The following is a 17,523-nucleotide window of genomic DNA, read 5'->3' as shown; positions in this document are numbered from 1 at the left end:
AGCATATCCCACATGTAAAGGAAACTACTTCACCTGCCCCAGTGGCCGCTGTATCCACCAAGTCTGGGTTTGTGATGGCGAGGACGACTGTGAGGACAATGCAGATGAAAAAGGCTGTGGTAAGGATACAAAAAGTTAGAAAACAGTTATCATAAATCTTATTCTTTTTCTGCTGTAAGGACCAGAAGTGTTAGACACTGGCTGGTTAGAGTACACTTGAATGTGTAACAGCTCAAGCTCTCTGTGTGAACCTGATTCATCTCCAGTCTCCATGGTTTGTTCGGACTAGCAAGACGCTATGCCTGTGCTCCTTTAAGTGTGTTATTCAAATGCCTCTTTGTGGCACAAGATCACGCAGCCCCCCAAAGGGCTTTAGAATTCCTCCACACGGCTGTGAAGAGTGTGTGTTTTTAGAGGATGGGCTGCAGAAGCCCTCTGAGCCCCCATGTGACCCCCTCAAAGCTCCACTCCCCTGCATCGATTTAAAGTGACAGTAATTTCCTTGACAATAAAGTCCCAGTCACAATTTTCTTTGGATCAGCACCACATTCCTATGGAGATAAGGCTGTCTCACACACAAAATATCTTTAATTCCCCATAATCTAATATAAGAAAACTCCGTACTATGCTGTTTTCTGATTTTATTTCTCCTTTTCTATGTGTAAAAGTGAATATGTTTTGTCTGTAGATAACGTACCACGAGAGTGTTATCCAGGAGAATGGCCCTGTCCATCCTCTGGCCTCTGTATCCCCATGGATCAGCTGTGTGATGGGACAGTTCACTGTCCGGAGGGAGAGGATGAAACTAACACCACTGCTGGGCGAAATTGCAGTTAGTACCAACACAACTTATGTCAAGTACACATTAAATCACCTAAAATCACAGAAAGAATGCTGTTAAAGTATATCATTTCACTAATGTGGTTTCTGTATCGGTCAGGTATTTGGAAATGTGCCTCTCTGAGCTGTGAGCATCGTTGTCATGCATCCCCCGATGGAGGAACCTGTTCTTGTCCTTCTGGATACATTGTCAGCAACAACAATAGCCGCTCATGTATAGGTATATGTCCTTCATTGGCTTTATACCACAATGATTGAGATTACTTCTTATAATAAATTGGGATGTTCAATGTTTTTTTATGTTAAAAAATGTGTCTATTTAGCTCAGTAAAGGAAATAAGCAGTAGCTAGTAGTATACACTTTTTAGTGCTATCTATGAGAAACCCTTCTTTGTGGTTTGCTCCTCTAGACATCATTTGATTTTAGGGATTGGATTAAAAATTGCTTTACTCAATTACAGGATATCAGAGGTGCACAGAAAAAACTTTGCCCAAATAAGACCTTGGTGCATGTAAACCCTGACTCTTGACTCGATTTTTATTCTGGCCTAGGCTTAATCAGCTCTTGTCAGGTTTGCAAGATCTTTAAGTGCACATAAATTTATTTTTCCCCGACCCAGGAGTACAGCTCACAAACTTTTTGGAATTAAAGAGGAATTTAAAAGGAACTAAAAGGGCACTCAGAGAGCACAGACTCCTGCCGAGGCTGTGCCCTACCTCTCAGTGTTAGCAAACATAAAAAGATTCTTCCACCATTTTGTTAAGATATGCTCTAAAATTCAGTGGGTTCTTCCTTGGTCCATGCTACACCCATCCACCAAGTTTCATGAGAATTGGACCAGTAGTGTTTCCGTAATCCTGCTGACACATAAATAAAAAAACAAACGGACAAACTGAACCAAAACTTAACCTCCTTGGTGGAGGTAAGGAGGGGGAGGGATAAGAATGTTTTGTTGATTCACACTTCATTACAACTGTATGTCTTTAATGCTTTAAAAGTGCAATTTGTCTCGAGCAAAACAAATCAGTGTTCAATCCTCATCTGCTGTGGTTTTGATTTCACGCTGAAGACTTTGACGACTGTTCAATGTGGGGCGTATGTGACCAGCTGTGTGAGGACCGCATAGGCTCTCATCGCTGCAGCTGTCGAGAGGGCTACATCCTGGAGCAGCACAGATACTGCAGAGCTGATGTCTCAAGTGAGTGTCATTTCCTCTCTATTTAATCAGACTGTCTTACATACAGTATGCTCAGATTTTAAAAAGTGTGAGTCATCCATCTAAATGAGGTCCCATTAGCATAGCCGCCTTTCATGTTTGCCAACCACTGTGGCTGCTTTGCTGAGCGTCTGCACTTCTTTCTGGTTCATTGTTGCATGCCGAATGTTGTTTTAGTTAGTCTCTTGCCTTTGTTGAACATAGAAAGAGTGTTGACTGAGAGACTGACCTCTCTGCCTTTAGCTTTAGTGAAAAGAGTGTGTAATGATAGTGACTAGAAGGTACTTTAACTTCAAAAGTTTAAGTCGGGAATCTCATTAATGTGCTAAATTCTGTAAATTTCCACTGATATTTTAGTTGAGCATGGGTACTACAACACTGAATATCTGTTCCTCAATTCATCATGTGTCTGCTAAGTCAAGTAACAGAGTAAAGTAACACAATGGTGGTTAAATCACTTAGGTGTCTGAACCTCACAAACTAAGAAAGAGCCAAACCGAACAAACTAAGACAACAGACAATGAAAATACAAAATGAAAAACACCTGCTTATCGCCATAGGTACCGCAAAAAGAGACAGAATCAGAGATATTGTAAGAGATTGTAACTTTAATAAAAAATTATGCTCTAGTTCTGTTCCATAAATTTCAAATGACTTTGTTTTCCAACTTGTTGTATTTTGTTTCTGCTGCAGCTGGAGTCCCCTCTTTGATATTTTCTAATGGCAGAGACCTGCTAATAGGTGACATCCATGGCAACAATCTGCGCACTTTGGTTCAATCACAGAACAGAGGGGTTGCAGTGGGAGTGGACTTCCATTATAATCTCAATAGAATCTTCTGGACTGATACCATTCAGAATAAGGTATTTTTTAAAATCCAATTTATATATAAAATGCTTTATGTACCTATTTAATACAGTGTTTGTGTTTGAGCATTACATTGAGAAAATATTTTCATGCCTTAGTAAGAGACAACAGGAGTGGACCAGTTACTTTTTTGAGGAAATGCTTGAGTTAAACTGGAGCTGTCCAGGAAGGAATTCCTTCAGGTATCCTGTAAAATATCAGCCAAGTTGATACTATAATAATGGGATAGCTGTTGGCTCCTTTGTGGCTGGGTCATAATGAAGGGAAGTAGATGTGGAATGGAATCCAAATGGCCTAATCTTGAAACCTGTCCGATAGGCTTGTATGATGTTCACATACCAGGGTGCAATTTTTGTAACTCGATCTTGTTCAAAGTATTCATGCTGTATTTGTTTTCAGTGGCACCGTCCATCTATATGCATTCTTTGACCAGCTCCAAAGTCTTTGTTCAGCCTATGTTTTTGGTCCTTATTGGTTTGAAGTGCAGCCACTGGGCTGAAAGGCTAGGACATATCTCTGACTGGGCATCTGTGTATATGAGCTACCTCCATGGCAGCATGTCAGATTAAAAGTAGGGAAAGCACAAACAGGGCATGTGAATGCAACCAGAAAGGTTAAACTATCAGGCTATTTCCACATCTTCAGTTTCTCTTTAAACAGGTCAGTTGAAAATCCTGCTTTTTAGACGTCTGTATCTTGTTTCAAAAGAAGCAGAGCTGCTAAGAGCAGAACCCCCTAACCAGCTGCAAGGTGCCAACTAAGGCTTCCACTCTGTGAAACTGTGGATCTATCATAGTATTTGATTAGAGTGACCGGTTCAGAAAACAACTTACATGCTTCACAGTAATGTAACAAGACATAAGTATCAGACAAGCAAACAAATAATATCTTCCCTTTAAAACCTGTGTCTTATTGTTAGTTTATTTGTTATTGTCTGTGACAGCTGTTGACAGAATAAGTTCACAGTCTTTCATCTCTATCCTAAAGCAATACATACAAGCCCATATGTTCAGTTAAATAGGTGTTGTTTGCTGTAATTGTTTCTCCTGTTGTGAGCTACAAAATCCAAGGTTCATGTTATATATTCAGCAAAGAAGCACTAACCAAATAAGCTTTTGGAAGATGTCCACTTGATTCATCTAACTCAGTATTGCGCAGTTTGCTGCAGGTTTGAGAGCAAGGTGGATAAAATGGGGTTGTTTTTCAAAGGCACATCAAATGTCACTGGAGTGCCATAATCAGCCAACAGCATCTCGCCTGCATGGCAGCTAAGTGGGTTGCCAACAAACCAAAGAAGTCTTTGCTATTATTTGATATTTGACCTTTAATAAATAAAACAATTTTTGAAGGGGCAAGCAGAAATTGACTTTGGGTAGGTAGATATGGGACCCACGGCAAAAAAAAGCAATGTTGAAGTTGATGTTAAAACCTCCTGAAGCTAAAATTTAGAAGTAATTTTTACACAGAACAAGGACTGGGGATTTTGCATCCCTTCACTTACATTGAAATTGGTTTAGAAGGATCTCTGTGTGGCCAGTATGAACAGGGGCAACAATTACATTGACCAATATCACTTTCAGTGTACCTTCAGGAATGTGAGTATTGTATTAAGATAGCCTAAAAAATGCAAACTTATCTTTTAATATCTTCCCTTTATTTCTTGAAGCAGTGACCACCAAAGAGCTAATTTCCTGACAACAATGGCATCTTTTGTGTACAGGTGTTTTCTGTGGATATGAACGGTTCCAATATGCAGGTGGTTTTAAATGTATCAGTTGACTACCCTGAGAACCTGGCGGTGGATTGGGTGAACAATAAACTGTATGTGGTGGAGGCCAGCGTCAACAGGATTGACATGGTGGACTTTGATGGAAGTAACCGGGTCACACTCATCACTGAAAACCTCGGAAACCCTAGAGGACTGGCCGTGGACCCCACTGTCGGGTAAGCACATCTCCCAAGTTCCATCCATTCATCTATCCACCCATTCCCAAACCCCACATACTGTATCTGTCGTGCTCCATTGGCATGGAAGAATGGGGGGTGTGTGTGAGATTAGCAGATTGCCCTGGGTGGATTAGTGAGGAGCAATGTAAGTGATGACCCTCATTGTAATCCAATAGTATAGTTTAAGGGGGGAGGAGAGCCAGGTGGCTATGGATGAATTGCTTATCGTAAATTAATGTACAGCTCTTTGGTGCGATGCACAGCCACCCACTTGGGGTCACAATGTGATGCTCTGGATCTTAGATTTAATTAAGAAGAGGAAAGTCTCCCAAGATGTTCTTTAAAGGAATACAATATAATGCTATCTTTATGGCCCAAGTTGTGCATGTTGCTATCCCACCTGGCAGATTAAACATTTAACCTCCTTTTACAGGTATATGTTCTTCTCAGATTGGGAAGCTGTAAATGGACAACCAGGCCTGGAGCGAGCCTTCATGGATGGCACCAACCGGTATGGGATCATTGGGAGTAAACTGGGCTGGCCAGCTGGTATCACACTGGATATTGAAGCCAAGCGTGTCTATTGGGTTGACAGTCGATATGACTACATTGAAACTGCAACATATGATGGCCTTCATAGGTAAATAAGTCATGTTATTCCTCAAAAATAGCACAGCATTTTAGTGAATTTACAACACAATACTCAACATATTTTTCCACAGAAAAACAGTGGTCCATGGAGGTGCTGCAGTCCCACACCCATTTGGCATCAGCCTGTTTGAGCACAATGTCTATTTCACCGACTGGACAAAGATGGCCGTGATGAAAGCCAACAAGTTCACTGACACCAGTCCTCAAGTAGTTTACGGGACATCCCAGACTCCACATGGAGTAGCAGTGATACATCAGCTGAAACAGCCATATGGCAAGTCACTCTATGAAACAAATGTGTCTTCATAGTGATGCAACTCACACTATAATATAATCAATTTACCCACATGTTTGCCTTCTATTCAGGGGTTGATTAGGATTTATTTATTAATTGGGGGGGTTCTGTGGTTTCAGGGTTGCCATGGGTGCATGTTTGTGTGCACGACTAGACTACAAAATCTGATTGATATAATTTGATAAACTGCATTATCAGTATAACAAGAAAATTGGAAAGAATCTTTGCAAAAGCCAAACATTGCATAAAAGAACACCAGAGCAATTTACATACTGTATAAAAATTGACCTTTTTGCAAGAAAAGTGTAAAAATAAATAACTTTTTTTTGGTTTTGTCTCTAGTGTTAAACCCTTGCAGTGTAGACAGAGGTGGGTGTGAGCAGATCTGTGTTCTGAGTCACAGGAGTGACAATGGAGGACTGGGTTACCGCTGCAAATGTCGCATCGGCTTTGACCTACATGCTGATGGCAAGAGATGTTTTGGTAAGTGAACGTATCTCTAATAACTAAAGTTATTTGTTTCGTGAACAGATCTCAGTATGATTTCCTGAAAGTGAGAAATTGTATTTAACACCCTAAAGATGTAATGATTTACCTGAAACTCACCTATATGGCAACCTGCAGTGGTTAAATATTTTAACCCTTTCTTGTGTGTTATTATATTTTTGAGATTGAGACTGAATTTCCTATGGTTTTCTCATTTTCTATCTTCAGCTGTGAGGCAGTTTCTGCTCTTCTCCAGCCAGCTGGCCATCAGAGGGATCCCCTTTAACCTCTCTTCTCAAGAAGACATCATCCTGCCCGTCACTGGATCACCTTCCTACTTTGTTGGGGTGGATTTTAGTGCTGAGGAAGATGCCATCTTCTTCTCAGATACAGCCAAAGATATTATCTACAAACAAAAAGTGGACGGGACTGGTAAGCATCTTGTTGATCACTATAGCAGAATTTTTCAGAATATCCTGTTCAGATTCACAGCACACCATTAGAATAATAATACAGGGAAAGGCATGGTGTAGTATGAAACAAACTATCAGCTGCTAATATTTTTCCACTGTTTTCTCTGTGCCTACATCCTTGGATAATATCTTTCCTTTCAGAGAGCTCTACCATGTGATTCAGCCAGGCTTATACAGGGAGTTAAGGGAGTGCCTGATGGGGCCGACTGGTACTATGGGGGAGGGAGTGGACAGGAGTATGGACAGTGGAAAATGGATCATATACGTAATCAACTTACATTTCAAACTAATGACCTGGAAATGAGTAGAACTGACTAATCAAGAATGTTTTACCACGCACTTTTGATATTTTTGTTTGTTTTCAAAACCATCACCTAAGCTGTGGAAAGTAGTCACATCACACAACAAAGAAACACCACTGCTCTGATCAGTGATGTTGTTTTTGGAGCTGCTCTAGTTTGTTCTGTCCGGTCCACTTGGGGAAAATGCAAGCTGACAGCCTATTTATTTAAATGTGTTCCTCTTTCATCTCTGTGTTAAACGGTGGTCTGACTGCTTTGATCTGCACAGGCAGGGAGGTACTGGCAGCCAATAGGGTGGATGGAGTGGAGGACCTGGCTTACGACTGGATTTCAAAAAACCTCTACTGGACCGACCCGCGATACAGGAGCATATCTGTCATGAAAGTGGCTGATAAGTCCAGGAGAGCCATCATACGTAACCTCAACAACCCGCGGGCCATCGTGGTGCATCCTCTCATTGGGTAAATCAATTAAAGACCAGATAATTAATTTCATTTGTTTGGCAAATATTTTGTTATAATCAGTAAAACTAAAAAACATATAAAAACAGGGGGATTCAATGGGAAGTTTCTGCAAAACCAACTATGTATATCTGATTACACCTTAAGATCTGCTCACCTATTCAAAAAAAGTCCTCAAGTTCTACCCCCACCTGATAAAACGAATCCTTATTTAGAACAAGCTGTTATTTCCAATAGCCTCAAAGTCATAAGGCCTCTGTGTCCAACAGCTCAGATTAGTTCAGCGTGAAGGCCAGTATTGTAGCAAACACTAAGAAGTTGGCTTAAACAGAAAAGCTCTATAATGTGAAAGTATCCAAAAATAAAATAAAAATACATTTTATCACCCAGGTATAGTATATATTATATCTTTGAATGAAATATGACCATGATGCTTGTTCTTTATTTGACTTTGACAGGTATATATTTTGGACTGACTGGTACCGGCCAGCGAAGATTATGAGGGCTTGGGGTGACGGGTCACATGCCCTGTCTATTGTGAACACTACTCTTGGCTGGCCAAATGGTCTAGCTATTGACTGGAGGTGAGTCAAAAATCCTAAAGCCACCTGGCTAAAAGAACACAATACATCATTTCAAGATTTCAATTGTTTTACCAATAAATTACGGTTTCTATAGCAATGTTGTTGTTTTTTGCTGATTATTCCACTGACAGTGTTTGTGCTTAATTAAAACTCTTGCTTTGGTCTTGCCCAGCGCAATGCGTCTGTATTGGGTGGATGCCTTCTTTGACAAAATCGAGCACAGTAATTTTGATGGACGGAACAGGATTTCTTTGGACCGCATAACCCAGATCTCACATCCATTCGGCCTTACCATTTTTGAAGGTAATAAGTCCTGGCCTACATAACAAGATGCTGTGCAGGATCATGTATATATCTAAATGAAGAGAGAGTTAATTTTACTGGCATTGACTTAAACTAAAGTTTCTTGCTTTAATTATGTTTCATGTCAAAAGAGCAATTACTGTTACCAGGAAGTGATGAAAGATCAACTCACTGAGGTTTTGCTCTTTTGCTCCTTGAAGGCTATGCATATTTCACTGACTGGCGCCTGGGTGGCATTGTACGTGTGCGCAAGACTGACGGTGGAGAGATGGTCGTTATCAGAAGAGGAATCAGCCACATCATGCATGTCAAGTCTTTCAACTCCAACTCTCAGATTGGTCAGTAGCTTTATTCACTGTTCTCCTCGCTCCAATCATTCATGCATAGCTGGGGCTCACACTTGTCAGTCGTATTCCTGGTAATTACTTTCCACTCTCCTTCTCAGGTTCCAACCTCTGCAACAGGCCGACAAATCCTAATGGAGACTGCAGTCACTTCTGCTTCCCAGCCCCTGACTCACAGAGGGTGTGTGGCTGCCCGTACGGCATGAAGCTGTTGCCCAACCAGCAGACATGTGTGGAAGACCCTTCCAATGAGCCCCCCACACTGCAGTGCGGAGCCAACTCCTTCTCCTGTGGCAACGGCAAATGTGTCCCAAACAGCTACAGATGCGATGGTGTTGACGACTGCCATGACAACAGTGACGAAGTCAACTGTGGAATTAACAGTAATTCCTTTTTTGTAAATTGAGGCTATTATACTGGCCCAACTTGAGAATAAAGACCATTTCATGGCCTGGGTTTTAAAAAAAAAATCTGTTTATTTTTATAATATTTAAATTAAGATAATCTCTTTTTTCAGACACCACTTGCTCCCCATCTGCATTCACCTGTGCCAATAAGCGCTGTGTGCCTGTGGGATGGCGCTGTGATGGCCACAATGACTGTTTTGATAACAGCGATGAGAACAACTGCCCTACACAGGGGCCTGGGACCTGCCCAACCAATCAGTTTACCTGTGCCAACCGCCGCTGCATCCCACATACCTGGCGTTGTGACACTGATAACGACTGTGGGGACAGTTCAGATGAAGCTGACTGCCGTGAGTATCCCTATAGAGGCTATAAGCTTGAAATTAATAGGATTTGCTTGTTGCTTGCTTGTTATTGTTATTCTAAAGTCAGTACAGGAAGAAACAAGACATTTGGCCCCCAAAAAATACATTGGAAAATAAATTAAAAAAAACAAACAAGAAAAACAAATCTAGACAACAAGAGTTTCTTAGAAAAACAGCCCTGTGTGGGATTTAATGAAAAGTATCAAAAACAGATACAACAGTCAAGATACACAAACGGGTAAATAGTGCAGGTGCAGTTCCTCTCCTGGTCCACTCACCATCACTACTGGCCAATGGTGGCGCTTCATCACCTGCTGCTGTGGCACGTTTGTCCGTCCTGGGAGATGGATCCCTCCTCTGTCGCTCTCCCTGAGGTTTCTTCTTCTTTTACCCCTGCTAAAAGGGTTTTTTAAGGAGTTTTTCCCTGGCCGCTGTGAGGGTCAAAGGACAGAGGATGTCGTACCATGTACAGTCTGTGAAGCCCTTTGAGGCAAATCTGTGATTTGTGATTTTGGGCTATATAAATAAAATTGATTTGATTTTAAATTGATTTTAATTCTGGGTCTATATACCTGAGGTTCGTGCAAAAGGTCTGACGATGATTTCCTGTTTTGTTCCAAAATCAGATCATAAATCAGAGCCGCCCTTATCTCGATAAAGCAGCATCTAAGAACAGGAAGTGCAAAAGTTGGGCTGACCCATTAACTTTCCTGCATAGAGAATCTGTGACTGCTGGCCAAGTTCTGTGTGTTTGATGTATTTTTAACTGCTATTTGTCTGATTATTTTAATATATCTTCCAATGATTTCTACAACGGAAGGACTTTATTTCAGAAAGAAACCTATAAGCAAATATAATGGAGAACACACTCATTTTGATGAAGGGTTAAATAAATCTACATATATAGCCTAAATTATAAAAACATGAAGATTAAATCTTGTCTATAGACTACAAGAGTTAACTATTTTAGTTAATAGTTTTGTTTTTTTCTGATGCCTCTAAATTTAACCAGGATCAGACAATGTGAATAATCTTGGAATTATAATTTAAAAAACACATTTATTGAGACAGAATCTGCTATGACCCAATGGTACTCAGTGGACTTCATCAGCTGCTTATAGAAAAGTTTTTTTTTTCTAATGTGTTCGCTGTAGAATAATTTTTTCGTCTAACAATTTGTGTTGACAGATCTGGGAAACACATGCCATCCAGGACAGTTTCAGTGTCCAGACCACCGCTGCATAGACCCCAACTATGTCTGTGATGGGGACCGGGACTGTGTGGATGGGGCGGATGAGCAGGGATGCAGTGAGTAACTTTCTGGATTACATTCTTCCCTGAACACACTCATTGTCACTGGTCTTCATTGTTCTTCTCAACACATCAAATCTTTGTGAAGTGTGCATTACATTAAAAAGTATCTGATTTTGATTTTTTAAATGAATAAAACAGTTGCTGGTCAGATGTGTTTGCATCAGGTCTCATGACATGACAGACTTTCCTAGTATGACCTAATAATCAACCATCTAATTTTATATATTGTGAATTCGAGCTTTATGGGCCCTTTCCCAATAAAAAATGAATTGATTTGCCCAGTCATTCATGAATTTATTCATTCATTCCTTAATTCAGTCATTCAGCAACACCATGTTAGTACCAGCTTGACATGCTCAAGGAGTTGTAGAGGTCAATTGAATGCTCTGTAAAATTCAACAAGCATGCGCTAAGCCTCTTAGTTTATTGATCTCATTACTTGAGTTGCACAACAATTGAGCTCAGCATACATACAACACTGCAGAAATATTGAATATCAGGTTTAACATACTCAACTGGATTTTTTCAGTCTACAACTGCACTGTGAACGAGTTCAAGTGCTCCAGTGGTCACCAGTGCATCAACTCCTACTACCGCTGTGATGGAGTCTTTGATTGCAGTGATCGCTCAGATGAGCAAGCCTGTCGTAAGTATTTAACTACTGTCTTTGGTCATTAGTTATTTTATTGAAGCATTACTCAGTCACAAATAATTATGTACGAGGTTGCTAATATAGTTATTTTTTTCTCAAATTCTAGACCGTGCTAACACTCACGACTAGATCCTTCTGCTCCACTTTAACAAAAACTCAAGATAATGACATTTTTTAGATCAATATATACCAACTATGCATTTTTATCTTAAACTATATGTATAGTCCAAATTCCATTCCCAACACTTTCAGAGAATATTTCCATGTCAACTCAAAATTACACAAGTACAATACTACTGACAAGATTTCACCCGTCTATTTTCATAGTTACTGGTTTTTAATTTAACTTGTGAATTATAATATAGGTAGAGGCCCTGTATAAGCCCTTTTTAGTTTCTTGCTGCTACCTTGCACCTTCCTTTTGTTGTAATTTCTTTATCCTTTTCTTTTTTGTCTTATTATTGTGCAAAACAAAAAAACTTCAAACTGTGCTAACATGCAGTTTGTGGTGTTTGGAAATGTATCTCAGCTACCAGGCCCCCAGGGATGTGCCACCATGAGACTGAGTTCCAGTGTCAGTCAGACGGGACCTGTGTGCCGTCTACCTGGGAGTGTGATGGTCACCCAGACTGTGAGGATGGCAGCGACGAACACCATGCCTGCCCACCTCGCACGTGCCCCTCCACACTGTTCCGCTGCGACAATGGAAACTGCGTGTTACGGAGCTGGATTTGCGATGGGGACAACGACTGCAGGGACATGAGTGATGAAAGAGACTGTCCCACTCCGCCTTTCCTTTGCCCAAGCTGGCAGTGGCAGTGCCCAGGCCACAGTTTGTGTATCAACCTCACCACAGTGTGTGACAACACTCCTGACTGCCCCAATGGTGCTGACGAGTCTCCTCTTTGCAGTAAGTCTGATCTCTGCTTTATTTGCCAGCCTGGAACATGTTGTTTGTCTTTCAGAAATACTTGATTGTTTTATTAAATTTCTAAGTTCACCAGCCTCCGCAAATTCAATTTAAATTCACATCATATAACAAACAGGATCAGAGTCTCCATTGATTTTGTTAAATTTCACATTCTTCTAGTATGCTGTAAACAAGGGCTTCATTTCGCAGATTTTTTTTTAATGTTACTTGTTTGTCTTTGGATTCTTGTGTTAAAATCATGCATGTGTGTGATTTGACCTGTATTAACCTGGAAATTATCTGTGATTTTCCTTTCTTGCCTTTCTCACTACTTTCAGACGAGCCTTTGCCAGGTAGGAACAAATTCTCAGTCGTTGGTAGAAATGCTGCACGTAGTTTTGTTTCAACAAACAGTATCTTTATTATCTGCTTTGATATTCATATAGTTGTTTCAAAACATAATCAAACAAAAGAAATGTTGTTAGTAGTGTGTATGGTAAATATAACAGTAATTCATAGCACTAAAGATACTAACTAAAGTAGATTTGTTGTTCATTCATTGTCAGTGGAAAATGTATATTATTGCATAATTTGGTCGATTTTGTATTTGTTTTGGATAAGTCATCATTTACTTGGTTTAATTCTTGGGTTCTTAATTGTGATTTCCTTGCCTTCAGATCAGGAGAGCTGTTCTGACAACAATGCTGGCTGCACCCACGGTTGTATCCAAGGGCCATTTGGGGCCCAGTGCACATGTCCTGTGGGTTATCAACTGAGCAATGACTCCAAAACCTGTCAGGATGTAGATGAGTGTAATCCCCCGGGACGATGTAGCCAGCACTGCTTTAATGAGAGAGGCTCTTTCCGATGCCACTGCCAGGAAGGTTACACTCTTGAAGCTGACCAGCGTACCTGCAAGGCCTCAGGTGAGGAGGGAATTGGCTTAAACCTTCTGTGCATTGAACATATTGCTCCCCTGGCAGTTGTAAATAACAACCTATAATTACATAATGCAGAAAAAGGGAAAAGGGCAATTTTCAGTCCTACAGTGACATGATTGTCTAGATGATGTCCATACAGCACATATCTCAGTTTCCTCCGTTGTGCTGGCTGGTGGGCAGGAATGGGCAGTGATAAAGGGGGGGCTTGACCACCAGACTACAAGACTGACACACTGTCTTTCTTCCCCCATGTCTCTCTTTGCTGCTCTGATTTCTTTAGATAAGACAAATAACATATATGTCACTCACTGGCCATCTCTCGTGTAATTAGGACATAATGACCAACAAAGGGCTGTTTATGGGGAGCGTGCCTGACATGAGCTCCTCTTCCACACAGATAACCTGCTGAAAGGTTTTGCAATACAATAGTTCATTATTTCGACGAAAACAGCATTCCCTAAGGACCGCCATTTGAGAAGGGTCTATTTAACTGCCCTTTTGTATATTTTTGTTTGACGTGCAAAAGCTGATAAGTGTTTCTATTAGCATGAGAATGGACATGAAAAAAAGATAACAGAGATTTGATGTCTGTTTACAGATTCTCGTCAGGCGTTCTTGCTTGTGGCCAGTCGTAATCAGATTGTGCAAGATGACATAACAGCTCATCCCAATGTGGTCCGCTCACTGGTTCGAGATGGACGCAACATTGTGGCCCTAGATTTTGATTCAGTAACTGACCGTGTGTACTGGTCTGATACGAGCCAGGACAGAATCTGGAGTGCAAACAAAAATGGCAGTGACAGAGTTGTGGTGAGTTGGTTTGTCCCTTTTTGACACCACAGACATAAACATTTTGTGTTTATTACCAGCCTAGTTTAAGTTTTAAGTCAGTTAACATATTTAACTAAGAAAGAGTCTCTTGTGGACAGATATTTGACAGTGGAGTGACTGTAACCGAGAGCCTTGCTGTGGACTGGGTGGGCAGAAACCTTTACTGGACAGACTACGTCTTGGAGACTATTGAAGTGTCTAAACTTGATGGCTCCCACCGCACTGTATTAGTCAGTGAAAATGTCACCAACCCCCGGGGCCTGGTGCTCGACCCAAGGGACAGGTCAGTAACATACTAAGAAACAAGTTTGTTTATATCTGTGCCTTGTAGAATACTATCATCTCTGCTATTTATTATCAAAGCAGTTGGTGTTAATAGACAAGTGTTTGTTTCGCAGCGCTCATCTGATGTTTTGGACCGACTGGGGGAGAAACCCACGCATTGAGAGGGCCAGCATGGACGGGAAATTGAGGACTGTTATCATAAGCAACAAGCTCTACTGGCCCAATGGTCTAACCATAGACTATCCAAATAATTTGTTGTACTTTGCCGATGCCTACTTGGATTTCATTGACTACTGCGATTATAACGGCAACAACAGGAAGCAAGTCCTTGCCAGTGACCTGGTGAGTGTATGAGAAGGAAGACACATTTTCTGAACTATCTGTAGACATCTGATTTATGTTGATATTTCAAAAGTGAACAAAGCACATTCAATTTCATTTTTGAATAGCATGTGTAAGACACACTTTTTTTTCTTTTGCTACTCTCTGTGAAAAGGTACTGCAACATCCCCACGCAATTACCATTTTTGAGGATTTTGTGTATTGGACCGACAGATACATCAACCGTGTGATGCGAGCCCATAAGTGGCATGGGGAGAACCAGACAGTGATGCTTTTCAACCTCCCTCAGCCCATGGGTCTGGTGACAGTACACCCAGCCAGGCAGCCAGCAGGTATGTCAAAGATATTCTACATCTCTATTGCATCAATGTTGTTGACCATTGTGTTGACCTCCTAAATTATTTTGGTAGTCCTTGCATATTGATAATGATGACAATATGCGGCAGGTCCATTTTTTTGTAAATACATTTAAGCCACTACAAATAACCTTCATTTCAATATCACCCATAACCACAAAATATAACGCTGAAAATAAAATTCACTAAGGAAAAATCACTGTGTGTTGTGGTTTGACAATTTAGGTGAAAATCACTGCTTGAGGAGTTCCTGTACTCATATATGCCTGCTTTCTACTGTGGGACCAAGGTACTACTCGTGTGCCTGCCCCTCAGGCTGGACACTGGCAGCAGACCAAATCACCTGCACCAGAGGTATGCATCCTGCCAAATGGAGGAAAACACTCATCACTCAGTTTGATGAAAAAGGAAGTTGGCTCAGATGCAGCTGATAAGTTGATTTACTCATAAAGTATTCATCTTAGCTGTGGTTATTGTTGTAAAAGAACAAACCTGTTATTGTGGACATTTTTTGCATGCTTAATTTGCGGCCATCTCATTGTTGGTAAGAGGAGAAACCTTTGTAAACACTATTACAGATCGATCCAGGTCCTTTTCAACAGTCTTCCATTTAGATTTTCGTGTAAAGTGCTGTTCCAGTCATCAATATTAAGAATCATATAAGCGTGTCTTTCAAGGTCTTAAGGAGACAAGGGACCTTTAATTCAAAGTCCAAGGAGTCTCCCTTAGGTCAGCAGCTTAACTCATCTCAGGTTTCAGCTCATTCAAGCCAAACAGAACACACACTCCCCCTGAGGCCAACGATTATCCAAGAATGAAAATGCCCCACAACCATTCATCGATTTTAATCTCTGATGACAAAGCAAATCAGATTGTGGAAACAACTTTCACCGGTCAATCCTCTTTATAGATAAAAGGCCTGTTAGGTCAGGATCCCTATTTTGCACCAGGTATCATATACTGAAAGCAACTCTGAGTCTTGGATTACATTGGGCTAAATCCTTATCCAGGAAACATGTTTTCCCAGATCTGTTTTAGAATGTGTTACTTAACTAGAAAGCATGACGTACTTCACAGCCTTGAGGAAAATTTGAGCTCTAGGGTATTTTCTTCACAAATGACAGAGCTTTTGTTTGTAGTTTTACTGTTTTTTCACTGCTTTTGCATTATCGTATTTACTCGTAGTTGAAGATCCTTTCCTGGTGGTTGTGAGAGACAGCATCATCTATGGCATATCCTTGAACCCGGATGACAAGAGTAATGATGCTATGGTCCCTATTGCTGGGCTTCAAAATGGCTACGATATTGACTTTGATGACAACGAACACACCATCTACTGGGTGGAGCACCCGGTGAGTGTCACAGTTCAGTTCAGCACTTGTCCTCCAGAGACAACTTTGAGATATTGTTGGGAAATACAGCCCAAGATGCACTCGACATGTCCACATTCAGCAGTGGTTAAGATTGACCTGACTTAATCTGTCCACCAGGGTGAGATCCACAGGGTAAAATCAGATGGTACTAACAGGACAGAGTTTGCCCCTGCAGCCATCCTCGGCACCCCTGTCGGCCTGGCTTTGGACTGGATAACAGAGAACCTTTACTACACCAATCCAGCTACACAGTCTATTGAGGTAAGACCAAAAAATACTTTGTCCTATTGTTGTTTTTCATCATACTGGCTTTAACTTAAACTAAAATGAATATTTTTGTAACTGTAATAAGAAAACAGAAAAGAACTGTGAACAAGGGCAGTGACACATCACAGCTCTGCCGTACAATAACTGCACCTGTTTGTGTTTGTGCCCGGCCAGGTTCTGAAGTTGAGAGGGGAGGTACAGTACAGGAAAACTCTGATCACAAATAACGGCTCTCCAACTGGCGCTGGCAGTCCTGTTGGCATCGCAGTGGACCCAGCACGTGGGTAAGCCCCATTTAACACAGTCCTGGCACGGCCACTCATCCCCACAGCTACTGAGCTCTAACAGCCTCCTCATCGCCATCTGCTCTGCCTCTAGAGAGAGCGCAAACCAGTGTTACTGAATACTGCACTGCACACTCAAACCCCAGCAACGTACAATAGAGCGCAATCGAGAAACAATAAAGACATTTGAAAGCCATCCCTTCTCACTCCAATATGAAAACACTGCAACTCTGACCAAAATCAGTGTTGCTGGTCCTTTGGGGGTTTAGAAATCATTCTAACTTAATAAAAACTGTTGATATTCCAGTGAATGACATCAGAAAGTGTCTTTTCATTCATTCAAGTGCATTCAGTCAAATGCTAGGCTGATACTAAATAAAAATCATATATTGGAGATGAAAGGTTTTTACCCTACAGTGACAATTT

At 41.0% G+C, this 17,523-nt stretch overlaps 1 protein-coding gene across 1 annotated transcript in view; it reads left to right on the top strand.

Annotated features, from left to right (window-relative positions):
• The window catches only part of lrp2a (low density lipoprotein receptor-related protein 2a), a 56,604-nt gene that overhangs the window by 7,620 nt on the left and 31,461 nt on the right, over nt 1-17,523 (top strand). Inside the window, 29 exon segments of the mRNA XM_059342651.1 lie at nt 3-119; nt 689-832; nt 941-1,060; nt 1,911-2,039; nt 2,751-2,920; nt 4,645-4,868; nt 5,305-5,511; nt 5,594-5,796; nt 6,160-6,300; nt 6,532-6,735; nt 7,347-7,539; nt 7,998-8,123; nt 8,296-8,426; nt 8,627-8,764; nt 8,872-9,153; nt 9,288-9,527; nt 10,731-10,850; nt 11,386-11,502; nt 12,038-12,418; nt 12,757-12,771; nt 13,096-13,344; nt 13,958-14,169; nt 14,289-14,473; nt 14,589-14,817; nt 14,972-15,149; nt 15,399-15,527; nt 16,359-16,525; nt 16,664-16,807; nt 16,988-17,097. Of these exon segments, the coding sequence (XP_059198634.1) occupies nt 3-119; nt 689-832; nt 941-1,060; nt 1,911-2,039; nt 2,751-2,920; nt 4,645-4,868; nt 5,305-5,511; nt 5,594-5,796; nt 6,160-6,300; nt 6,532-6,735; nt 7,347-7,539; nt 7,998-8,123; nt 8,296-8,426; nt 8,627-8,764; nt 8,872-9,153; nt 9,288-9,527; nt 10,731-10,850; nt 11,386-11,502; nt 12,038-12,418; nt 12,757-12,771; nt 13,096-13,344; nt 13,958-14,169; nt 14,289-14,473; nt 14,589-14,817; nt 14,972-15,149; nt 15,399-15,527; nt 16,359-16,525; nt 16,664-16,807; nt 16,988-17,097 (5,005 nt within the window).

This window comes from Centropristis striata, chromosome 10 (genome assembly GCF_030273125.1).
Source record: "Centropristis striata isolate RG_2023a ecotype Rhode Island chromosome 10, C.striata_1.0, whole genome shotgun sequence".
In the NCBI taxonomy this organism is placed as follows: Eukaryota; Metazoa; Chordata; class Actinopteri; order Perciformes; family Serranidae; genus Centropristis; species Centropristis striata.
Note: the sequence above shows the minus strand (reverse complement) of the source record. Positions and strands in the feature narration are given on the sequence as shown.